The sequence below is a fragment of the Orycteropus afer genome, unplaced genomic scaffold, assembly GCF_000298275.1.
Source record: "Orycteropus afer afer isolate SDZICR_OR568_19922 unplaced genomic scaffold, OryAfe1.0 scaffold00181, whole genome shotgun sequence".
NCBI lineage: Eukaryota > Metazoa > Chordata > Mammalia > Tubulidentata > Orycteropodidae > Orycteropus > Orycteropus afer.
Window position 1 is genome coordinate 2,302,134 of NW_006921768.1, and position 25,728 is coordinate 2,327,861.

At 38.2% G+C, this 25,728-nt stretch overlaps 1 protein-coding gene across 1 annotated transcript in view; it reads left to right on the forward strand.

Moving 5' to 3' along the window:
- Positions 1 to 25,728, forward strand: part of EYA1 (EYA transcriptional coactivator and phosphatase 1) — a 218,485-nt gene that overhangs the window by 85,032 nt on the left and 107,725 nt on the right. Inside the window, exons 7-8 of the mRNA XM_007947336.2 lie at positions 3,052 to 3,134; positions 3,550 to 3,736. Coding sequence (XP_007945527.1) covers positions 3,052 to 3,134; positions 3,550 to 3,736 — 270 coding nt within the window. The remainder of the gene's footprint in view (positions 1 to 3,051; positions 3,135 to 3,549; positions 3,737 to 25,728) is intronic.

Genomic DNA, 25,728 nt, shown 5'->3' on the forward strand with positions numbered 1-25,728 from the left:
TGGTCCCACAGAATGTGACAATTACTGAACAGTATCATTAATATCACATGCAAGTAAAATCTTACTGAAGATAATTCAAAAACATTTGCAGCAGGATATTGACAGAGAACTTCCAGAAATGCAAGCTGGATACAGAAGAGGACATGGAATGAGGGATATCATTGTTGATATCAGGTGGATGTTGGCTCAAAGCATAAAATACCAGAAAGATGTTTACTTGTGCTTTATTGACCATGCAAAAGCATTTGATTGTGTGGATCATAACAAATTATGGATAACATTGAGAATAATGAGCATTCCAGAATACTTAATTGTACTCATGAGAAACCTGTACACAGACCAGGAGGCTGTTGTTCGAACAGAACAAGGGGACACTGCATGGTTTAAAATCAAGAAGGGAGTGCATCAAGGTTGTATCCTTTCACCATGTTTACTCAACTTGTATGCTGAGCAAATAATCTGAGAAGCTGGACTATATGAAGGGGTATGTGGCATCAGGATTGGAGAAAGAATCATTAACAACCTGCGATATGCTGATGACACAATTTTGCTTGTTGAAAGTGAGGATGACTTGAAGCACCTTACTGATGAAGATTGAAGAATACAGTCTTGTAGTGTGGATTACATCTCAATATAAAGAAAAAAAGAATTCTCAAAACTGGACCAATAAACACCATCTTGATAAATAGAGAAAAGATTGAACTTATCAAAGACTTCTTATTACTTGATTCTATAATCAACACCAGTTGAAAGCAGGAGGCAAGATATCAAACAGTGTATGTTGTTACGAGCTGTCGAGTTGGACCTGACTCATAGTGACCCTTCCTTGGGTTTTCGAGGCGGTATCACTACAGAAGTAAATTGCCCAACCTTCCTTCCGAAGAGTGGCTGGTGGGTTTGAACCACCAGCCTTCTGGTTAGCAGTCACATACCTTAGGTACTACACTACCAGAGCTCCTTAAACAGTGTATAGCACTGGAGAAATCTGCTCCAAAAGACCTATTCTAAGTGCTGAAGAGCAAAGATGGCTCCTTGAACACTAAGGTGTGCCTAACCCAAGCCGTAGTATTTTCAGTCGCCTCATATGCGTGTGAGAGCTAGACAATGTATAAGGAAGACTGAAAAAAAGTCGATGCTTTTGAGTTGTGGTTTTGGCAAAAAGTGCTGAAAGTAAAAGGAATAACATTTGTCCTGGAAGAGATGCAGCCAGAGTGCTCCTTGGAAGTGAGAATGGCCAAACTTCAAACCCCCTCCTTTTCTAAGTTCTTCTTCCCCTCTTAACATAAATTCACTGACCCCTATTCCTGTGTAACCTTTCGAGTTGTTATTGTCAATTTGGCCACAAAGATCTTAAGAGCATAACGTGTAAGACAGACGTACTTTATTAGTTAAGTAAAACTATTGTTTAGTTTTAAGAAGACTTCAGGGGATATTTGTGGTTTAAGGTTTAAAGATTATCTCCATGAGAATTTGAAATTCTGTTCTGCATTTCCCCCATTTTGATCAGAATTCTTCTTTAATCAAAATGGTCAGTAATGGTAACTGGGCACCATTCATTTCTGGTCTCATAGCAAAGGCAGCAGTTGTTCATGAAGGCAGTTAGTCACACATTCCATGTTCTCCTCCTATTCCTGAATCTCCTTCCTCCATTGCTCCAAACACATGGAGACCAATTGTTGTATTTTGGATGACAGTTTGCAAGCTTTTAAGATCCCAGGCAATGCACATCATACAGGAAGTACAACAGAAGCACTAAACATGCTATGAGGCCAGTTAACTGGGATGTCCCATGAAACCATGATCTTAACCTCCAAACCAAGGAACCAAGTCCTCTAATGTTTTTGGTTCTACATACGCAGCTTCAGCATCTACTCTTCTTGTCTTGTCTTTTTTTTTTTTTTTTGTAAGTATATCTATCATACATTTGTTGCCAATTCAACTTTTTATTAGGTGTGCAGCTTATTGGCAGCAGCTGTAGTAAACAGCTAGCTGTACATCTCTACCCTTCCTTAATCAATGCAATTTTTCCATCACTGTTAACTTCCCTATTGTTTTAGTTTTTACATTACCAAATAGTATGAAAACTTTTTCCATATACTTTGTAGTAGGTCATTTTGTGAGTAACCCTCATTAAGTTTGGAGAAGCTTTCTGTGATTTGTTATTAGGCACTGAAGAACATCTTTGCTCATTATCTCTGTATAAATCCATAGCTTTTTTGCTTGCTTGTTTTTTTCTTAGAATATGTTCTTTGCAATAAAATTTTTGTGTTAAATGATGTGTAAATTTCTTGATCATTAACCAAAGAGCTCATGAGAAAGCTCTCATACAGCAGTATTGGAATAATGTAAATAATGTAAAGGAGGGAACTAAGATTTGCTTCTATATTGTATCCTCCACAGTGTGTACTGTTTATTGTTGAACACATATTAGACATTCAGTAAACAGAATGCTACCTAGACAATAAGACAGCATATGCATTTGATAAAACTCCTTGATCTTTGGTGTATCAAATTCCTCAAGGGCTGCGATTCACTCTTCTGTGAAATAAAAGAAATGGCTTTTTTAGTGAGTCATAATGACTATATAGTTCAAACCTGAATTATTTCAAACTCTTGGAAATAGCATCATGGTTTTTGACCTAGAAAGAACCTTAAAGATCATCTAATCTGATCCCATCACATTATATTAAACGTATTTCATGTAAAGATATAAAAATCCTGGTGTGCTTTGCAAATTGAAATGGAAAGGTCAGTGTCTAATATTGTCTACAAATGCATGACTTTGTCATTAGCTTATATGAGTCACTCATGTCCTCAAAAATTTAAACCTCTTACTTTTTAATCATTTGCAATAGAGTGAAATTAAAATTGTCAATTGTTTTAAGAAAACAAATTTTTAGCCATGAGTTTAGCCAGTGTCCTCCAGTATTAGGGATAAGTCAGATGTATTTGTAATGAACTCCAACTCTGTCATTTTGAAATGGTATTTTCCTATAGTCATATCATTCTGTGTAGGTTAGTAAACCATATTTGTTTTCCATTTTGTTTTAGGTAGCAGTTTTACAACATCGTCAGGATTATATACAGGAAATAACTCACTGACAAATTCCTCTGGTTTTAACAGTTCACAGCAGGTAATTTAAAAGCCAATTTAACTTCTGAAAACCTTTAAATGCAGCAGATGACTTTCTTTTATAAAGAGATATCTCTTTATATTACACCATAAGTGAGAGTTTACCTAAACTTTTAAATAGTTTTTTTCTTTTTTTTCTTTAAAAGCTCTTTAGCAGTCTGTATAGTGTTATGTTTGGTTTTAAAATTGGTTTTGTTTTACCTACTAGTGCATCATGGGATAGAAGAAATATGAAAAGTATTACTAATGTTCCACAGAATTTCTAAGTCTGGGCATTTCTATCAGTGTTTACTTACATGCCCTCATGTATGAATTCGGAGAAGGCACAGTAGCATAAACACATTTACAGTTATTCTTTGAAATGTAAAATAAATAAGTAGCAGTGTCTGAATTATTTGTGTGGTTTGATTTGGTAGGACTATCCATCGTACCCCAGTTTCGGCCAGGGTCAGTATGCACAGTATTATAACAGTTCACCATACCCATCGCATTACATGACAAGCAGTAGCACCAGCCCAACGACGCCATCCACAAATGCCACTTATCAGCTTCAAGAACCACCGTCTGGCATCACCAGCCAAGCAGTCACGGATCCCACAGCAGGTAATCATGTGAATTTTATTAGTCCTGCAGGCTTCATTTCTGGTGGTTTAAATGCATTTTTCTCAACTCATAGATTCATACAGTGGTTGCAATTTTGACAGGGTCTAAAGATATGTCTAGCAGCATTATTGTGACATTAATTTTGCATTTATTTAATACTTACTCAAAATATTTTAGTATAAAGTATGTAAATTTCAAAAGTATGGGAAATACAGACTTTATTAGTCAGTATGCTCAGTTTTCAAGATATTTATTGCTTTTTTATATGCATATTCTGAGTATTTAGCTATAATTATTTATAATTCTGAGCTCTGGTAGTATAATGCCTAAGGCACTTGACTGCTAACCAGAAGGCTGGCAGTTCAAACCCACCAGTCACTCCTTGGAAGGAAGATGGGGCAATCTACTTCCGTAGTGATACTGCCTTGGAAATCCAAGGAGGGGGTCACTATGAGTCTGGTCCGACTCGCCAGCACATAACAACAGCACAATTAATCATAAATAATAAGATGACACCAAATATTGATGTGAAAATAAGTAACGTTGCTTAGAATTTAATGTTTCTCTTCATCAAATATTTAATGTTTATCATCAAGTGTAATACATTGTTCATACATAGTTAAAAAATCAAATAGCCTCAAAGGGGGGGTTCTTTATGGTAAACAGCTGTCCCCTGTTCCACCCTTTCCCACTCACAACCTACTGTGAATTGAAGAACTGTGTGTCTGAGTATGGGCAGTTTTCATACCTTCTACACAGCCCTTCATGGGCCCTTTCCAGTAAAGGCGACCCCATCTCTAGAAATGTTCTCATATTAAGATATGATACATATAAAGAAGATATACTTCTTCCTCTCAATTCTTTCTTTCCAGAACTTGTAATATTAGACGCTTGATTTTCTGAATTTACCTTTATTTACATTTTCTCTCATCTTTCTCATCTCTTTTTTTTCCTTTTTTATTGTGGTAAATACATATGTAACAAAACACTGGACATCTCAACAATCTTCATGTATACAGTTTCATGGTATTAATGTTATTCCTCATGTTGTCCAATCATCACCCTATCTGTTCCCAAATTTTACCATCATCATTAACTGAAGCTGGGTGTCCCCTAAGCAATGAGTCTTCCTTTCCCTCTCCTCCACATCCACCCCTAACTAATAAATGTACATCTCTATGCATTTACCTATTCCTGATGTTTCAGATGAGTGACTTCATACAATATTTGACCTTTTGTGACTGACTTATTTGACTCAGTGTAATGTTTCCAAGGTTCATTCATGTTATTGCATATGCTAGGCCTCTATTTCACTTTATGGCTAAGTAATATTTTATGGTATTTTGTACCACATTTTGTTTACCCATGTATCTGTTAATGGATATTTAGACTCTTTCCACTTTAATGGCCTACAATGAACACTGGGGTACAAGTGTCTGTTAGTGTTCTTGCTGTTACTTCTTTTGGATATATACCTAGGAATTGCTGAATCATATGGTCATCCTATGTCTAACATTTTGAGAGCTACCAAACTATTTTTCCACAGTGACTGTACCATTATACTGTGGCACGAGCAATGGGTGAAAGCTCCAATTTCTCTACACCCTCACCAATACCTTTTGTTTTCTGTTTTTTTTTAAATCATAGCCATCCTTGTAGATGTGAAGCAATATCTCATCGTGGTTTGATTTGCTTTTTTCTAATGGCTAATAATGTTGAACATCCTTTTCCTGTGCTTGTTGACTTTGTATATAACCTCTTTGGTGAAATGCCTACTCAAGTCCTCTGCTCATTTTTTGATTGTTGGTCTTTCTGTTGTTAAGCAGTAAGAGTTCTTTGTGTATTCTGGATATTAAACCTTTATTTGATAGATGATTTTCAAAAATTTTCTCCCAATCTGTAGGTTGTCCCTTTATTTCTTGCTAAAGCCCTTTGATAAATGAGTGTTTAATTTTGATGAGTTTACATTTATCTATTTTGTCTTTTGGTGCTTGCTTTAGGTTGTCCTATCTAAAAAGCCATTGTTAAAATGAGGTCCCAAGCATTACCTCTATATTTTCTTCTAAAAGTGTTATGGTTTCTGTTAGTTCATGGATTACAAAATGAGCTAATATCATCAGATCCTCAGAAACCTAAAGCCTACAGCTAACGGCCACGCTGTTGCTACAAATCTAGTTAAAGTGGTCTTAAATGTATGACATTGTAATAATAGTGTGTTACTTCTAAGTGATTTCTTCAAATTGTGGAGGGAAAAAAGTTTTATGTAACAGATAGTAATATAAATTTTGACAATAGATTTATCTTATAAATATAAGCAGATGAATGACCTGCCCCAAATCTTCTAAGTTTTCAGTGTTCCCCATTTACTCTTTGAATGCTTTTAAGCGATGTTTTTCTCTAGGATAGGAAGCTATGTCATTCCTAAACTTTGTTTTCCAACTTCAAATGCTTATTATTTCTGTTGTGCATTTCCACTCTAAACAGTTTTTCATTTATTCAGATTATTCTGTTTACCTTTCTTTTTAAAGAAATACTTTGATATAACATCCTAAACTCATTCATTCACATCAGTAAATTGGGTGTCTCTTTCTCCATCTTTTAATTCAATTTCCCATCTATATGGTCACACTGAAAATAATCTTTATTGTAGAACTTATTGCTTTTATTGTAGAATACATTGTAGATGTTTCTGTTCTACCACCATAAACTTCATACAGGTGTCACGAAGAAAGATAATGGGTGGTCTGCAACTTTAGGGAGAGCTAGTTTTTTTTTTTTTTTTTTTTACAAAGAGCTCTGGTGGCGTAGTAGTTAATGCATTTGTCACAGTCTGCTTCCATAAAGATGTACAGCCTTGGAAACCCTGTGGGGCAGTTCTAATCTGGCCTATAGAGTCTCTCTGAGTAGGAATCGACTCACTGGAAGTGGGTTTGGTTTGGTTAGTATTTTTATGTGAACCATCTTCGTTATACAAGCTCCTCACAGGTTGAAAGGAATTTTGATATGAAGATAGCTATGTGAATGTGGGAAGTAGTTAGAAAGTTATTCAGGATCTGTAGAATAACAATGAGAATGGGAAGCAGCAGAATAACTTTATTTAATTCATGGCATTTTCATTGTGAAGCGTAGAGGATAAAATAAATTGGGGATGGTAGTCATGCTTCTTAAATAAATGATTATTAGAACATTTTAAAAAGGGTACAATCACATCCTGAGAGTTTCTCTCTTAAACATGATATTGTTATAAGTGAGATATATTTATAAAAGGGATGTCATACAAAAGCATTTGGAACAATTGGTACAAAGGCTTGCTATAATAGGGAACAATACAAAACTATAATTATCAAAATGTACATGTGACTTTAAGATTGAAGAATCTATTTTAGCCTTTATTTGAATAAATGATTAATACTTTAGGTAATTATTTCAATTTCAGTATTTCTTTGGCTACAAAATACCCAAAATAGTGATGATTTGGACTGGGAAGAAAATGTTTTTCAGTATTTTTATTTTTATAATGCCCCATGCTATGAGTCGGAAATGACTCGACGGCACTTAACAACAACAACAACATAGAATAGTGTGTATACACGGGCCATCCCTCCTCCTGTTGCATAGTTAGAAGTGGAAAGTTCAATGAGTTTCCACAGTGAAAAAGAATTTGATTACTTTAAAAATTCAAGGAAGATTTGGTCTGGGCTCATTTTCAATTTTTGGTAAGATCATGGATTCAGAATAATATTTTTTCCATTATCTGACATTTCTTACTAATCATATATAAAATTGTAGAGTTATTTTGATGGTAATATATATAAATGCATTCAACTAAAGAATTAGACGGGATGACTTATTAAATACAGCTTAATGGTTTTTGTTTTGAAACTTGACACAAAGAAATAAAATAATAATAGTTAAATTAACTTTAAAGGAAAAAAAAAAAACCTGTTGGTACTGAGTTGATTTCCATTTGTGGCAACCCTCTGTATTACAGAATAGACCTGCTCCATATGACTTGCTTGGCTGAATCTTTACAGAAGTGGATTGCCAGGCCTTTCTTTCATGGCACTGGTGGGTGGATTAGAACCACAAACCTTTAAGTTAGCAGATGAGTGCAGATCATTTGTGCTACACAGGGACCTTAACTAAGTAAATGTCTCTTTGGGTTGAAATCATTTCAGGTGATTTCTGAAAGTTTGGGTTCAAAGACAGTATTTTCTGATACTGTAAAATTAGGCCTGGTCACAGATGATGTTGTGTAGGGCCAGTTTCTGTCCATTGTTGTGATATTATTCAGTACAAAGCTATGTGGTGCTTTGTTGTTAGGTGCTGTCGAGTTACCTCCAACTCACAGCAACCGCGTGTACAGCAGAATGAAACACTGCCCAGGCCTGTGCCATCTTCACAATGTTTGCCACGCTTGAGCCCATCATTGCAGCCACTGTGTCAATCCATCTTGTTGAGGATCTTCCCCTTTTTTGCTGACCCTCCACTTACCAAGCATGATACCCTTTCCTAGGGAATGGTGGCCTCTGACAGTGTGACCAGAGTATGTAAGACTAAGTTGGGACATTTTTGGTTCCAAGGAGCATTCCTGTGCACTTCTTCCAAGGACAGATTTTTTCGTTCTTTGCTTCTCTTATATGTCATCATGTTTTCTGTTACTAGATTGTTCATAGACTTACTTATCATAATTCACATATAAAGATGACTTTATATGAACATATAAAATAAGATTTTTTTTGAGGAAAACATGTAAGGATTACTTTTTTTTAACTTTGCTTTATTAAAGTTTCTTGAGTAATCAGTATCTTTTAAGGTCATGAAATTATGCAGCATTATCTGTAAACATGAACTTTCTCAGGAATCTTAAGTTTAAAAATTATTTTACATATAAAGAAAAAACTCACATTTGTCAAGTCAATTTGACTGATAGTGGCTCCTCCTTTGGTTTCCAAGGCTGTGTCGCTACGGAAGTAGATTGCCCAATCTTCCTTCTGAGGAGTGGTTGGTGGGTTAGAATTGCCAGCTTTCTGGTTAGCAGTCAAATGCCTTAGGCACCATGCTTATAATTTAATATCAAAGCCTATGTCCTTGGGAAAGACGTGTACTATTCAAAAATAACGTAACTTAAATATGAAAGTTTAATCCTAATCTTTTAGTCTATTTTAGAAACATAATCCTAAATTTTTAGTCTATTTTAAAAACTGTTAACAATATCTTTGCATTCATTTTTTAAAAATGAATGTGTTAGCTAAACGTTGACTATCCTAGTAAGATAATATTTATATCATCTGAAGGTAGGTAAGACTCCATGTACATTGAAAAATATAATGAGTAATCAGTAAGTCTTTAATTTACTTATTTGATTCAGCAACTTCATGTCTACTCATCAACTGGCAATCTAGCAACTCCTACCCACCCACCATCATCATCTCTAGGTTGGTATTTTTTTCGCCCCCTCCATTTCGTTTTAAAATTTCTATTAATAAAACTCTGCTTTGTGAAACACCAGGTCCCACTTTTCAGTGAAAATAGTTTTGTTAACATATAGTCCCTCTTTTTTGAAAAGGTATGTTGTTGTTGTTATTTGCCATCGAGTTGCCCCCAACTCATAGCGACCCCTCCTTGGGTTTCCGAGGCAGTATCACTACGGAAGTAGGATTGCCCAACCTTACTTCCGAGGAGTGGCTGGTGGGTTTGAACCGCCAGCCTTCTGGTTTGAAAAGGTATGTATTTATAAATATTTCATTGAACAAAATCTCAGAAATTCAGTGATGTGTGTGGTATGTATCATTAGTTACAGTCATCCAGTGAGCCATATCCTCCTGATGAAATGGCTTTCTATTGTTAGAGAATGTGTTCAGTTTCTGGGAAGAAGGGTATTCACATTCCATATCTAGAAAAGAAAAGTTTATGTGAATAAAGTCATCTTTTTCCCTTGTCCAAATCTATGACTGTAAGATAATACCAAAGTTAAATATGTGATAACTTTAAATCATAGATGTGACTTATTTTAAATTTCTTTTTAAAAATAATTTTTCATTACAAAGTCAACAATTTTCTTCTATGTTTAAAAATTTATTATTGTTAGGTGCCATTAAGTCATCTCTGACTCCTAGCGACCCTATGCACAGTAGAACAAAACACTGCCCAGTCTTGTGCCAGCCTCATGATCTTTGCTATACCTGAGCCCATTGTTACAGTGATGCATCATTTTAAATGTTGCATCATTTAAGAATTTAGAAGGAGAAAAATAAATGTAAGGCTGTTTTCCTTTTGTGTTGATACCTAAACTAACATATTACCTTTCCTTGGCCAGTGAGCACAAAGAGTGTGTTCAATACCTTGTATTGAACCCTTGAAACCAATCCCACTGCCATCAAGTTGATGCCAACCCATGTGAACCCTATGAGACAGAGTAGAACTGCCCCACAGGGTTTCCAAGGCTGTAAGTCTTGAAAGCAGACTGCCACATCTTTCTCCCATGGAGTGGCTGGTGGGTTCAAGCCACCTACCTTTTGGTTAGCAGCTGAATGCCTTAATCACTGTGGCACCAGAGCTCCTTGAACACTTAAAGCATAGGCATATTATTACCAACATAACCAAATTACTTAAAAAAAATAATAATTTAACCACTTGAACATAATTGCCATGAAGAAACTTAAAAAACAAAAGCAAACAAAAAATGATAACTTCTTGAAAGAACACTTACAAAATTCTTTTTTAAAAAATAATTTTCTTTACAATATGACCTATATATGTATAATCAAAATGTTGTTGTTATGTGCCATTGAGTCGGACCTGACTCATAGCGACCCCTCTTTGGGTTTCCGAGGCGATATCAGTACGGAAGTAGATTGCCCGACCTTCCTTTTGAGGAGTGGTTGGTGGGTTTGAACTGCTCAGCCTTCTGGTTAGCAGTCAAGTGCCTTAGGCACTATGCCACCAGAGCTCGTTATAATCAAAATATAAGCACTCACTTGCAATCCAGCTACTGAGTCAGAGTTAAATAATTTAGCCCCAAAGCATATTTCTTATCCAAAATCTCTTGGAACGTGTCATGATTGTGACATCTATCAGAGTTATAATATAAAAACCAAACTCACTTCCATTGAGTCAATTCCAACTCATAGCGACCCCCATTGGATCTCCAAGGCTGTCCATTTTTACAGAAGCAGACCACTTCATTTTTCTTCATGGAGTGGCTAGTGGGTTTGAACCACCTTTTGGTTAGCAGGCAAATGCCTTAACCACTACACTACCAGAGCTCCTTCAGTTATAATAGAATATTAGAGTTTTACGTTAATTATCATATATGCTCTTTCACCACACCCATTAGGTGGGTACCATTTGTCCCCATTCTACAGGTAAGGAAAACAAGGCATAGCTCTTAAATGTTCAGTAAACATTAGGTATTATTAAGTTAATCAAGAATGTTGAGGCTAAATACATACGAAAGGATTATTCAACTGCAATATATTTTTAAAATACTGAGAGCACCATCGGAAAGAGAATAGCACACACAAAAAAAGAGTGGATGGTAAATAAAACATTTAAAGTTAATGTGAAGGAAAGGCTGATTATTTTTCACCAGCAATGAGATGAATTTTATTATGAATGCCATGGAAAAGCCACATTTTCAAAGGATTTGTTCAGTTGGATTTATTACAAAACACCTGATGTTGAAATCTACCTTCACATGCACTGACCACATGCAGACGATTTACTGGTTAAGGTGATGTACGGGAATCTTGCCAATATTGAATTTCAAGTGACAGAGGAAAAAATCAGTATAAGAGGGAATTCAATATGCATGGGAAACGATTTGCTCCCTTTGCTTCTTTGATCCCTGCCAAGGCACAAGAAAGTAGAGCAAAGTGCCTGAAACACAGGGAGACATTCTTGTGCAAAGTTTCAGGAGAGCTCTGAGCCCTGATAGGAATTCAGTGTGACGGGGCAAAACATAAGTTGCCACCAATCTTCCTTATAAATGCAGGAAGTTTGGACCAACACTCCACTACCCAGTATGCCCACGTCTATTCACTGTGGAATGGTTTGCAGTAGCATGCATCTTGAGTCTTGTGTTTGGCCTTGTAAACAGTCTTAAAAATGTGGTTAGGCCACACTTGCTAATTTGCACAGATGGCCTGTAGAGAAGTATGCAGTTTTTTCAGCTAAAAAATAAACTATTTCAGTGAAACATTTTAACTAACGTTTTGGAAACATATGTCAGCAAAACAAATATTTGTATTTAAAATAGCCAGGCAATTAAAATGTGAGAAAACAAAACAGATGTTTGTTTTTGGTTAGTGGGTTTGTTTGGCTTGATTGTTTTCTTTCTTTCTTTTTCCTAGAGGGTATGCAATGCTGATCTTAGTGAGATTATAAAAGTTATAGAAATAAACTTCATTGTTCTATATTGTTAGGAATGTGATTAAAAATTAGTTTTGTGAACTGTGAATTTTGGACTCTGTTTCCAAGAAGTGAAAAATGGGTCTTATAGCATCTACCTGTTTTCGTCTCTCATTTTTGGTTTGACTGACTTTTTTAGATTAGTCGGCTAGCGGTCTGGATGGCATGCGTAATCATTTTTAGTCCCCTTGGATTCCAATAGGAGGTTCATTCTTACATTTATATATAACATAAGATTTGTATATAAGTAATCAAAATGAGAAAGCATAAGTTATTAAGTTAATTAAATTCATTTACTAACTCCACCAAGCATTTATTTTTCTTCTTTTGTAACTGATTCATTATTTGAAAAGCTGTACAACAAATCAATGTAATAAGTTTCCTGGCTTAAAATGGTGGTCATGGGGGGGGGGCATGAGCAGTTACTGATTCAGTTTTTCAATTGGAAACTGTAGGGGATAGGACATGTGAAGTTGTCTGTGAATGCCAACCTTCCAACTCACTTAATTGGGATTGGATGGTTTAGTGGAATGGGTTTTGGATTAACTTTGAAATAAAGTTAAGGTTAATGGATGATTGATATCAGTTTTATTTCTAGTTTAATGTCCAAAGAAAAAAATTTAATTTATTGAATAATTTTTGAATTTCCTGAATAATAATATGTGAGTATGGCACAAAATTATAAAGGTAAAGAAGAGTAAGCTTCATTTCGTCTTCTGTATCCAGTCCAGCCCCGTCATTTCTTTCAACACGGTTCTTATTTATAAGTTCAGGGATATAATTATCTTATACAAAAAAAAACATAGTCTTCCCTCCTACCCCTTGCTACACCACTTTGTTCATATTGCAGCATGTATGCATTTTATTTTTTCTACAGATAATAGGGTAATGTTCTGCATATATATATATATATATATATATATAATTTACTGAACAATATAGAGAAAATATCTATAAATATTTTTGTTGTGGATTATTCATACAAATATAACAGTGGCTAATATTTTTTGAGCACTTGCTATGTGCCAGGCATTGTTCTAAGTATTGTTTATGCATTGTTGTTGTGTGCCGTCAAGTCAATTCTGACTCACTGCATCACTATAGGGGAGAGTATAGCTGTCTTAGTAGGTTTCCCAGGGCTATAATCTTTATGGAGTGGATCACCAGGTCTTTTCTCCCAAGGAGCAGCTAGTGGGTTTGAACTCACGTTTTGGTTCACAACTGAGCACTTCACCATGGTGACATCAGGGCTCTGTTTGTGCATTACCTTAGTTAATTCCCACCCAGCCCCATTTTACAGACAAGGAAGCTAAGGAGAGCAGTCACTTGCTGGAGGTCACGGGCCATGTTGGGATTCAGCCTTTGGAAGCTTGACTGTAAAACTTGGGTTCTTAACCAGTAAATCATGCTGGTTTGCTAAACCACCCTACAGTTAGGGCTCATCAACCATGAGCTATGTGTAGAGAAATGAGGACAGTCCCCTGCTGTTGAGTTGGATCATACTCATAGTGACCTGTCCTTGGGTTTCCAAGGCAGTATCGCTATGGAAGTAGATTGCCCAACCTTCCTTCCAAGGAGTGGCTGATGGGTTTGAACCGCCAGCTTTCTGGTTAGCAGTCAAATGGGAAAAAAGAAAAAAAAAGAAGAAGAAAGGCAAGGTGGAGAATGAGGTCTTTGGGGACTTTGGAAATGAGATGGTAGAGATGTCATAGCAATTGTTGCCCAAGCAAGCCTGTAATAGGTAATTAATTGCCAAATAGTATAAGAAACTCTCTTGATGTAATGGATAAGACACCTGGCTGCTACCCAGAACTTCAGTTGTTCAAACCCACCAGCTGCTTAATGGAAGGAAGATGGGGTGATCTACTTCTGTAAAGATTTATAGCCCTGAAAACCCAACAGGGGTCACTATGAGTTGGAATTGACTTGACGGCAATGAGTTTGTTTGATTTTTGTTTGTAAAGACTTGTGGCGGTGAAACAGTTTCAAGTAAGTAGAAGGTCATGGTTGATGAGCTCTAAATGTAGGGTTAATGAAATGCTTGTAGCAAGAAAAAGGGAAGAGTTCTGATTACCTAGTGCTGCTCTGACAGGTATATACCACAAATGGGAAGGAACAAACAGGAGTTTATTCTGTCACAGTTTGGAGGCTTTAAGTCCAAGTTCAAAGTGCTAGGCTCTAGAGCTGGGTGAAAGCCCCTCAACCTTAGGGTCTAGCTCTGCTTTCTGCTCCCGGCCCACTAGAGCTAGAGGCATTTCTTCACTCAGACAGCTGCTGGCTGCTGAGGCTGACAAACCCAAGGTTGACAAGTAAAAAGGCACAGTCCTGATGTTACCAAACCACATGACAGGCCATTGATTTAAATCCATTGTAAGTCCCAGATGACAGGCTGCTGAACAATGACATGGGTACATGCAGGGTCCAAGCATGCCATAAGCTAGAGACCATTCCCAAAGCTGCTGCTTATATATGGGAAGCAGACCACACACCCAAAGACAGCTACTCAGCTGCTCCCAGTAGATTCCACCAAGGAGATGATTACCAGTCTCATCATGGGGAATACTACATCCAACTGCCCAGCCACTCAACCAGGCCTAGTCAAGTTGACACAAAAACACAAATGCCACAGGAAGCCACATATTTTAAAGTGAAAGTAGATATATTTAGCTCAGTCACTTTCTAACACTTTCAAAAGTATTTGTATGACCCCTTCAGAAACTTCACAAAAGATCATCATAAAATTAAACTTGGATTTTTAATACCATTGTTTAAGATAAATTTTACTGTTTTCACTCTTGTTAATCTTTAAGTGTATAAATGTTTAGTATTTTACATAGTATATATGCAGTATTTTGGTTTGAGTTATTGGTTGAATTGATGGTCATGGCCTGCTTTGGATATTATTTCTATCATTCTTTTTCTTTGTTCTGTAAGAAAATATATTCTGACTTTTACACAACTGATTTAAAAGTATCTGGGACATAGCTGATTTGTAAATTGACAACTCATATCTATAAACAGACATGAGTAACACAAAGCAAATGAACAATAAGGCAGTGTTTTGGTTCTCTAGTTTGTGTTCTAACAGAAACTACAGGTGGGTGGTTTTAACAAACAAGGATTTATTCTCTTACAGTTTAGGAGGCTAGAAGTCCGAGTTCAAAATGCCAGCTCTAGGGGCTAGGAGAAGGGCCCTTGACCTAGGGCTTCAGCTTCTACCTTTTGCTCCTGGCCCATTGGAGCTGGAGGCATCTCTTCACTCAGGCAGCTGCTGGCTCCTGAGGCTGACAAACCCAAGGTTAACAGGTAACATGGCACAGTCCCAAAATTATTAAACAACATGGCAGGCCACTAGTTCAAGTCCAGAAATAGTCTCAAGATTGGCAGACAATGTGGTTGGCCACTGAGATGAAGACTTGGCCAAATGCAGGCTCTCTAAAACTAGACCAAACTCGCTGCTGTGGAGTTAGATCCAACTCACAGCGATCCCTCCTTGGGTTTCTGAGGCAGTATCACTACAGAAGTAGATTACCGCTGGTGGGTTTGAACCTCCAGCCTTCTGGTTAGTAGTCAAATGCCTTAGGCACTATGCCACCGGAGCTGCGGGCTCTGGATATGCCAAAAAGCTCGAGACCTTTCTCAAAGCTGCTGCTTATATACTGGAGGCAGACCACATCCCTAAGGCAGCTACTTAGCTGCTCACAGTAGATTCCACTATGGAGTTGATTACCAGTCTCATCATGGGGAATACTACATCCAGCTGCCCAGACACTCAAAACCAGACCTGCCAAGTGGACACATAACCTTAACTACCACAGGCAGCTTTGAATTTTAAAGTAAGATATCACCTTACTTGCCTAATGCTTTCACTTCACTGATTAAGAATAAGGAATCCAGAAAATTTACATTTTCCAAACAAAGCTGCACAGTGTGTCCTGGGCAGTGTGTCTGTTTTGTTTTTAATTTTTATTGTGATTTGGGTGAAAGTTTACAGAACAAATTCATTTCCCATAAAGCAGCTCACGTATACTTTGTCTCATGACATTGACAGTTTCCCATCATGCAACAGCTCCCCTCCTACTTCCTCCCCATAGTTACCTTTTCCCTGTGTCCTTCTATCCCATGCCCTCCTGTCCCCCGAGCTGTCTCCCTGTGCATACACAGTCCTTCCACTCTTCCGTGATTGATCTCTCCAAAGAGTGTTGTATCTACCTAATGTAAATGTTCAGCTCATATGCCTGTCTTTTGTTTGGCTGGTAGCCACAGGAGTGGGTTCAGTTCCAGACCTGAAGGGCAGCTTGGGGCCACAGTCTCAGTGGTTCCATCAGGCTCTATCAGACCAGCAAACCTAGTTTTTTTTTTAATGATTTTGAGTTTTGTTCCACATTGTTCTCCCATTCTCCCACTCTGGGCACTGTCTCTTAATGGTATACCTGAGTAGCATCCTTGGGGGAGACAGTGTGGTAAGGATGATTTGCCCACACTTCTCTGAGCACACTCATGTCCCCTAAAGATGGAGAATAGATGTTCTTTATGACTTCCAAAGTAGAATCAGTAAGAAATATAAGTTATCAAGTTGAGAGTTATCAGGGTTCCTTGAGGTCTTTTCTGATCCTTTGATCAGGTAATTGGTGTTAATTGCTGTGGAGTCTGCTCAGATTCACGGCAATCCCATGTCCAACAGAAGGAGATATTGTCTGGTTCTGCTTCATCTTCATGATTGGTGGTACGCTCAAGTCCATGTTATTGGCCACGATGTATTTTGAGAGCCTTCCACCACAGCGGGGTCGTCTTCCAGCACTCTACTGGACAGTATTCTGTTGTGATCCATCAGATGTTCATTGACTGATTTTCAAAAGTAGATTGCTGGACCATTCTTCCTAATCTGTCTTAGATTGGAAGCTCTGCTAAAACCTGTCCACCATAGGTGGCCTTGCTGGTATTTGAAATTCTGCTGTCATAGCTTCCCACACCACAGCTACCTGCAAACCACCACAATGTGACAAACTGACAGAAGGCTGATGATAAATAAAGTACTAAAAGCAAAAAATAAACAGTTGCTCTTGATTTGACTCATGGCGACCCCACGTGTGTCAGAGTAGAAAATGGCTCCATACGGTTTTCAGTAGATGTGATTTTTCAGAAGTAGATTGCCATGCCTTTCTTCCAAGGTATCACTGGGTGGATCTGAACAGCCAACCTTGCTGTTCAATCTCTAAGCACTTAAACTGTTTGCACTGCCCAAGGACTAATGAGGTCACTGAGAATCTAATAAATGCACAGTGCTTCCAAATCCTATTTGGTCAGTTCCACTCCCCCAGTGAGTATGTCTTAACTTCTCTTGGACTCTACTCTTCCTTCTAATATAATTTAAAAAAAAATAATAATAATAATTGGAGCCATGGCTAGGGATTTGGAGTTGGGGAATCCTAGCCTTGAGTCTTGGTTCTTTCATTTACCCTGGTAGGTTACTTAGTGTCACAGTTTATCAGTTTTCTGTAAAATGAAGATAATACCCATTCTTTTGTATATGGAGTGAATGTGAGAATGAAATGATATGTACAAATTGCCTGGAAAAGTGACTGACACATGCTAGGCCCTCAGATGTTTGTTTCTTCCATTCAGTCATTCAACAGATTTCTGTAAATGCTAGTTGTGTGCCAGGCACAGTGCTTGGTACTGAAGACAAAAAACTCCTGGTCCCTCACTCAGGGAGCTGATGTTTTCAAGCAATAAAAGCCCTAAAGTGTGCTACTCCAGTTCCCTTCACCTAGAATAACTGTGGGGAGTTTGAACCAGTGGTTGAAGTTTGTGAGAAGAATGATAGAAGTTCCTATGAGGTTATCATTTGAGTACCTGAGTACCAGGGCATGGATAATGCCCACACCCCAGGGACGATAAAGGTCTCCTAATTTAGTTACTAGATCTTCCCCGAGGAATTAATTTACCTGAGAGACCTCAATTAGCGATTGTGTACAAGGGGCAAAATGTCTATAAAATACATATAGAGTAGTGAAAGCCATTTTCTACAATCAATTCAATTAATATTTATTGATCTCCAGGTTATTTTACACAAGTTTCTATGATAGTATTCTATGGGCTGATAGTTATTAAGGTTTCTTCATTTTAAGTCTTTTCTGATCCTTTGATAAGGTAATATTTGCTGTGAATGTAATATAATTTATTCAGAACCTCACTGAGTTCCTTTTATGGCCAAGATTTGATAACTGCCACTTAAGAAATCTCACAGTATAAAATTATCAAAGCCGTGCTCTGGCTGTAACTTTCAAGGCTTGATAGACTGTTACTCCGTAGGTCTACAGGGATTCCAATAAGCTTTTTGAGGACTATCGTGGGTCCTCTCTTGGGATTGTGGCTTTCCACGCAGGAATCTGTTCCAGTTAAGCCTCCTAATTTTCATAAGAGAATGCCATTTCTATTCTCAGCACAGCTAACTTAGTAAAGCATATGGCTGTCCACTCAACCCGGCAACCAAGAATAGCATGCTTGAAGGAAGTCTTTGGTGTAGGCTCTTACCTCACTGCTGCTTGACACTCAGGGGGAACTTGTTTTTCTAAGCTGCTAGAAAGAAATGGAATGGCTCCATTCTTGTAGATATTTTTAAATTTACCTTTCGAGTAAGTAAGATGGCTCTAGAACCCTAAGATGTCAGTGTGCTGTGCTCTGACATCCTTAACTTTGATGTTAGGTAATGAGCCTTCAAAGTAAGGATCCTGTGAAACTTGGTGGTTTTTTTTTTTTTTTTTTTTTAATAAAAGCATATGCTCCCAGTATCATGGTGCATCCTCTCAGTAAGCAGTCCTGTGAGGCATTTCGATCTTGTCTCTGTGCTGGGAACACTTAACTGTTCCTGTAGAGAAAATTGGCTGTCTCTTCTTAGGCATCCTATGAGCCCTGGAACTGGTTGTGTCTTTGCCCAGCATCGTCTATAGACCTTAGTCTGCACTGCAAGCAGACCCGTGTGGACTGCTCTTGCCACTGGCTTTCTTGTGCTCTCCCTGCCCATCATTTTCTTCTCATTTACTCATTCATATTTTGAAAAGATTGTTATGTAGTTATTGTGCACGTATTTGGCAGGCTATCTTAAATCCTGTTTAGAGAAAGTAGGATGTAGATCATTCTCAAAATAAAATTAAGAATTAAAATGCTTTATTCCATGGGAATAAGGGTCAGAGAACAGATTCACCACAACCACTCCATGCTCAAGAAAGCACGTATTTTACAAATTGCATTACAACCGCAGTTTTGTAAACGTCACCATTTTGGTTGACATGCGCTCAAAAACCTCTTCCAGATTGTCATATAATTGTAGCCTCCCAAGAACACACAACCTCCATGTTTTTTCTTCTCTGTCCTTAAAGACCCAGACCTGCCCTGTGTAATTAATAGGCTTGTTTTAGTTTCAGTTTACCCAATTTATATAAAACAGCACACTGCCAATTGTAAAGTACCTCCCGAATGTAACAATTCTTTTTTTTTTTTAATCACTGACATCATTTTCAGCTTCTGCAGTTTATTTTATCTGCCATCACAGACTGCCTTTTCATTGCTCTCTCTTCAGGTATTCCAAGAACTGCAGGGTATTCATGGAATCTCTTTCTTCTCACCTGCACATTTAGTGATTTCCCCAAAGGTGTCTGTTTCAATATACTCATTTATCTTATTACCTCACTCAGCACAGTTAGCTTTGCTATTGATAAAGGTTACCAAGAAAGAACTTCTCCAGAAATTTATTCCTTCGTCATGCTATTAAGTTGAGTTACATTGTCCCCTAACTAAAGGAAAGGTAGAAAGCAAGGTATAGTCTACATGTGTAAATGAAAGTTTCATGAAGATCTTCGACAGTTCGTTACCTGTTCATTGTTGAGCATCTCCTACTAAGTACTGCTGAGTTCTGTGGGGAGACATGGAGCAGGAGGGTTATCCTTGTCCCCAAGGAGTATTTTACGACTGAAAACAATTTTGTAAACACCCAAACCAAATGCTGTTGTTACTTACCATTGAGTTGATTCTGACTCAAAGGTGGGTTTGAACTACCAGCCTTTCAGTTAATAGTCCAGTGTGTAATGATTTGTGCTAACCAGGGATTTGTTGCCAAACCTCATAAAACGATTGAAGAAAACAATGTCATGTTAGAGTGCTCAGGAAGAATGCGGGAATGGAAATTTCTTGTGTAAAGTGTTTAAAGGAAAAATTAACCAAGAAGTGATATTATGTTCAGCATTGAAAGATAGGAATGAGTTTGAGAGACAGAGAATAGGGAAAGGGTATTTATTTAAGGCTACAGAAATAGACCATTTTAATGGGCTCAATGACAGGATACCATTTCCATCAAAACACACTTCCGGGATATTTAAATTTCTCCAAAGGATCAAAGCATTCCTGAGTTGGAAGAGTACTTTATGACCAGCTTTACAAATAAGATAACTGAGCCCAAAGTAATGACTTTGAGTAACTAACATCATAACATTTAGTGTGTTTATGTGAAATACTTCTGCATGCACTCTCTTATTATCTCAGTGGTGCTATCCCCATTTTACAGCTGAGGAAACTGAAACCCAGATAATAACTAGATAATTCTGTAAATTAAAAGTTGCCAAGCCTGTTCAGGAATGTACCTTATTTACTGTAATTAACTAAAGTAGATTGCCCAGTCTTCCTTCCGTGGAGTGGCTGGTGGGTTTGAACCCCACCGCACACTCTGAATAGATCTGATGTAAAATAATTCCAAAGCCTGGAAGACACTGTATTCTCTCCACCAATCTATCTCTCAATCCTAATATGGTCTCACTTTTTTTTTTTTTTTTCCTTTGCCCACTGCAAGGTAGTATCTCTTCCTAATTCTGCACTGTTTGAAGTGAACTGAACTCAGGATAAGGAGCAACAAGCAAAGTGTGTCCCAGCTCCCCTCTTGTCAGATGCTAGCACATTCCTTGAGAGAGTGGTTAGAGAGAAGTTTGTGTGGAGGGTTATCAGTGATGGGATGGGATGCGTTTTGCTGCATGACCCAGTGGTGCTTCACATGCAAGGTGGTTAGTTCATTAAATATAAATGCTTATTGAGCCTCTGTTTTTGTTTCAGGCACTTTCTAGACATTGGGAGTTTAGCAGAGTACAAAATAAAGTCCCTGCCCTCAAGGAACCTATACTCTACTCACATACGCACACACTCACTGCCATCGAGTCGGATCCAACTCATAGTGATCCCACCTTGGGTTTCCAAGGTGAATCACTATGAAAGTAGACTGCCTAATCTTTCTTCTGAGGAATGGCTGGTGGCTTTGAACCACCAGCCTTCTGGTTAGCAGTCAAGTATCTTAAGCACTACACCAGATAACAAGTAAATACAAAGCATATCTGATAGTCAGAGGTTCCTGGAAGGTTATAAACTCAGTCAGGAGAGCAAGAGGTAGGACAGACAAGCCATTTCAGAAATCCTCTCTGTGAGGGTGACATTTTAGCAGAGACCTGAGGATGGTGAGGGTAGAGCTGCCATGGTATGGGGGGAGAGTGTTCTGAGGAGAAAAAACAGCTGTCATAAAGACCGCAGGTGGTACTATGTTCAGTGTTTGAAGGGAATGGAAAAGGCAGCGTTCTTGAGCAGATTAGGTGAGGAGAGGGGGAGGAGGTGAGGTTAGGAAGGTGGAGAGGCCACATCACAGCAGCAGCAGCCCTTGTGGGTAATAATGAGGACTTTGGATTTTATTTTGAATGAGTGTTCAAGCAGAAGAGTGACGTCATTCCATTACATTCAAAAAATAATCTCTGGCTGTTGGGCAGAGAGCTGAAGCAAAGCAAGGGGAGAAAGAGGGGAGGGTGCAGGTATCATTTAGGAGAGTATTCTGATAGCATTGGTGGTAGAGGTGGTGAAAGTGGTCAGATTAGAGATATTAGAACACAGAGTTGCCAGGATTTGTCAATAGATTGAATGTGAGAAGTGAGAAAAGAGAGTTGTCTTAAATGACAGCAAAGGTTTTGGCCCAAACAGCTAGAAAGTGCATTTACTGAGATGGGAAAGACTGCAGGAAGAAAAGATTTTGTTGAAGAAATCAAGACTTTTGTTTAACATAAGTTAAGGTGACTATTACAAATCCAAGGGCAAGTGGTGAGTAAGTAGTTGGACAAATAAATCTGATGTTCACAGAATAGTTCAAGGCCTCAATTTGTGAGTCATCACATATAGATGCTATTTAAAGCCTCTGGACTAGATGAGTTCAGGAGGGGAGTCAGTGTAAATAAACAAGGGGAGAGAGCCAAGCTCTGAACTCTTGCCCTGAGAGAAAATGGGAGGAGAAGAAGCTTAGATAATGTATATTCACAGCCATTTCCTTTTTATTTGGGGAGAAAGGCTGTATTCTACAGAATAATAGAGAAATGGACCTAGAAAGGGATGTGGGGAGTATTTTTAAGACAAGAAATAGGTCTAAGCTGTTGATGTGAATATAGGAGTAATCCAGATGCAAGGAAACACTTGCTAAAGTAGATGAAAGGGAATGGGGTCTTTAGTTCAAATGAGGCATTGGCCTTAGGAGTGCAGAAGGCCTCATCCATCCTAACAAGAGGGAAGGCAAACGGTATAAATAGTACCATTGGGCAGTAGGCTTATAGACCCAGAGTGGAGAGAATAAAGAGTCATTGCTTCTGTTTTCTCAGGGATTAAGAAGCCAGGCTCCTTGCTTGTGGCAACAAAGTGGATTTGGAAATGCCAGAACGACAAGCTGTCTTATGCAATTGCTTGCGTCCACCCTAGAATGTAACAAATACAGACAGCAGTCATATTCTTTGAGGATAGGATGTGTTATCTTGCTCAGTTGGGTCCCCAGTGCTTAACACGTGCCTAGCATGTTGTAGTTGTTTCTGTTAGTGGCGGGTGAGTCAGCTCCAGCTCACGTGACCTGATGTGTAACAGCATGAAGTACTCTCAGTCCTTTACTATCTCTGTCATCATCGGTATATTTGAGTAGATGGTTGCAGTGATGTCAATCCATCTTATGGAGTATTTCCCTCATTTTTGTTGACTCTCTGCTTTCACAACTATTTCATCATTTTCTAACTATTACTACTTCCGTAAAGATACTGCCTCAGAAACTCAAGGAGGGGTCACTGTGAGTCGAATCAACTCAATGGCAGTGAATTTGGATTTTGGTTTCATTTGATATGTCCAAGGTAAGCTAGTCTTAGTCTTGCAATCCTGACTGCTAAGAAACTTTCTGGTTGCATTTCTTGTGGTCACAGAGGAGTGTTATATCTTACCACAAAATCTAAAGGGAGTACTTCTTTCACTAGCTCAAGTGCTTGTGATAGTCAGAAGTAGGACTGGGCACATAATTTGTGAGAGCAATGGCAAAATAAAAATACAGGGTACCCTGTTCAAAAATTATTAAGAATTTCAAGAAGTTGTAGTAGAGGTTAAAGCCAAGCCCAAAGCCCTTCTGATAGGTGGATCTTATACACAGGAACTGGATGTGTCTGATCAAATACAACTGAAGGATGCATCCCAGTCATCGGGCCAGGGGCAGTGTCAGAGAAGTGACTCCCTGAGAAGAGAGTCTTTTCTTTAGAAATTTAAATGAACTCTGGTGGTGTAGTGGTTAAGGCATTTGGCTGCTAACCAAAATGTTAGTGGTTCAAACCCACTAGTCCCTTCACAGAAGAAAGATGGTGAAGGTTTACAGCCTTGACGAGTAGCGACTGGGATCTTAAAAGCTTGCAAGCAGCCATCTAGATGCAATGATGGGTCTCTCCTCATCCAGAGCAAAGAAGAATGAAGAAAAACAAAGATGCATGGAAACAATTAGTCCAAGGGACTGGTACACCATGCGATCCTCAGCCCATGTGACTGTGAGACCAGAAGAACTAGATGGTGCCCGGCTACCACTGTCCAACCACTCGGGGAATCTATGTAGGAGATTCTGGATAGAGTGGGAGAACAATATGGAACAAAAGTAAAAATCATTTAAAAAAAAAAAAGGGTTGCTAGTCTAATAGAGCCTGCTGGAACCCCAGAGACTTGGGCCTGTAGCTGCCCTTCAGGTCTGGGATTGAACCCACACCTGTGGGTTCCAGCCAAACAAAGACAGGCTGAACATTTACATTAGGTAGATACACTCCTTGGAGAGATGAATCATGAGAGAATACAAAGGCTGTGTATGCACAGGGAGACAGCTCAGGGGGCAGGAGTGCATCAGAGGGAAGGACACAGGGAAGAGGTGGCTACGTGGAGGAAGTAGGAGGAGATCTGTTGCATTGTGACAGATTGTAGTCAGTGTCATGAAACAAAGTTTCCAGAGTAAAAAATATACATTCTCCTTTTCCATTGCCTTTTCACCTAAATTTCCTAATTTTTCCTTACAATGAGCATCATGGTTTGGCAATGGTAAGGCCTATGAATTTTTTCCCCTCTCAGAATCACCACCACAGATACACTTACCTGCTGTGTGTAATGTGTGTCTGTGTCCTTCAGATTTGATCAAGGACAAAGAAGTAAACAGGAAGGTGAATTTGCTTTGTGAACTTGCACCAAAATCACAATTAAAAAAAAAAAAAAAAGATTTACAGCCTTGGAAACCTATTGGAGGTTGCTATCAGTTGGAATCAACTTCATGGCAGTGAGTTTAGAAATTTAAGAAAGACAAGTAGAATCCAAGTGAAATCTGCTATCTTCACAAAAGATTATCAGAGATGAGTGTATAGGAATATGCTAAGAAATACAGGGAAATTAATCAGAACTGTTAAGAAACCATTGCAATAAAAACATCAACTAGCATTGTCTCCTGAATCAAAATACTGCAAGTTTGTGTGGTGGGAAAGCGAAGCTGTTCGATGGCAGGAGAAAGCGAAGCTCAGTGATTTCAGGGCTTGCAGCCTGTTACCAGTATAGATGTGGCATTAAGGACGCTGGAAACAGACATTGAAAAACTACAACAGTGAAGAGAAGTATAAAGGGGAGATGAGATTCAGTACACTGGTCAAATGATGTATTCTACACTTGCTTTAAATTAATTTGTTTCAAAGATTGTTTTTATAAACAATATGTGAGGACTTTTATAAAGAAAATTTTCACATCTTTATTTTTAAAAAATTAGACTGAATGTGTGCATGTCCTTGTGTTCTCTACTATGAGATTGATGTCTACAGTTTCCATTCTGTCGCATGAGAATTCAAGCATGAAGTTTAGACCATCATTGGAATTGCTTCAGAGTTTTGAGAATAATAGGAATTTCAGTTTTCAGCTCTGAGGCTCTCTTACTATAGAGTTTTTATCCAGGCAACCCTTCCCATTATGGGAGAGGAGGGTCACTTTTACAAAATGTTGACAAAGGTCTAGATGTAGCCTGGTAATGAACATTTAAATTAAGCTACTGTAAGTCGCTTCAGGTCAAAGAAAAGATAAATTTCCAGAATAAAAAATGTACATTCTACAAACAGCAGAAGAGAAACCAGATGATTGGGACCTTCTAAAGATTAAATTTTTATGTGCTTCCAAAGACTTCTCCAAAAGAGTCAAAAGAGAACCTACAGATTGGGAAAAATATTTGGTAATAACATATCTGATAAGGG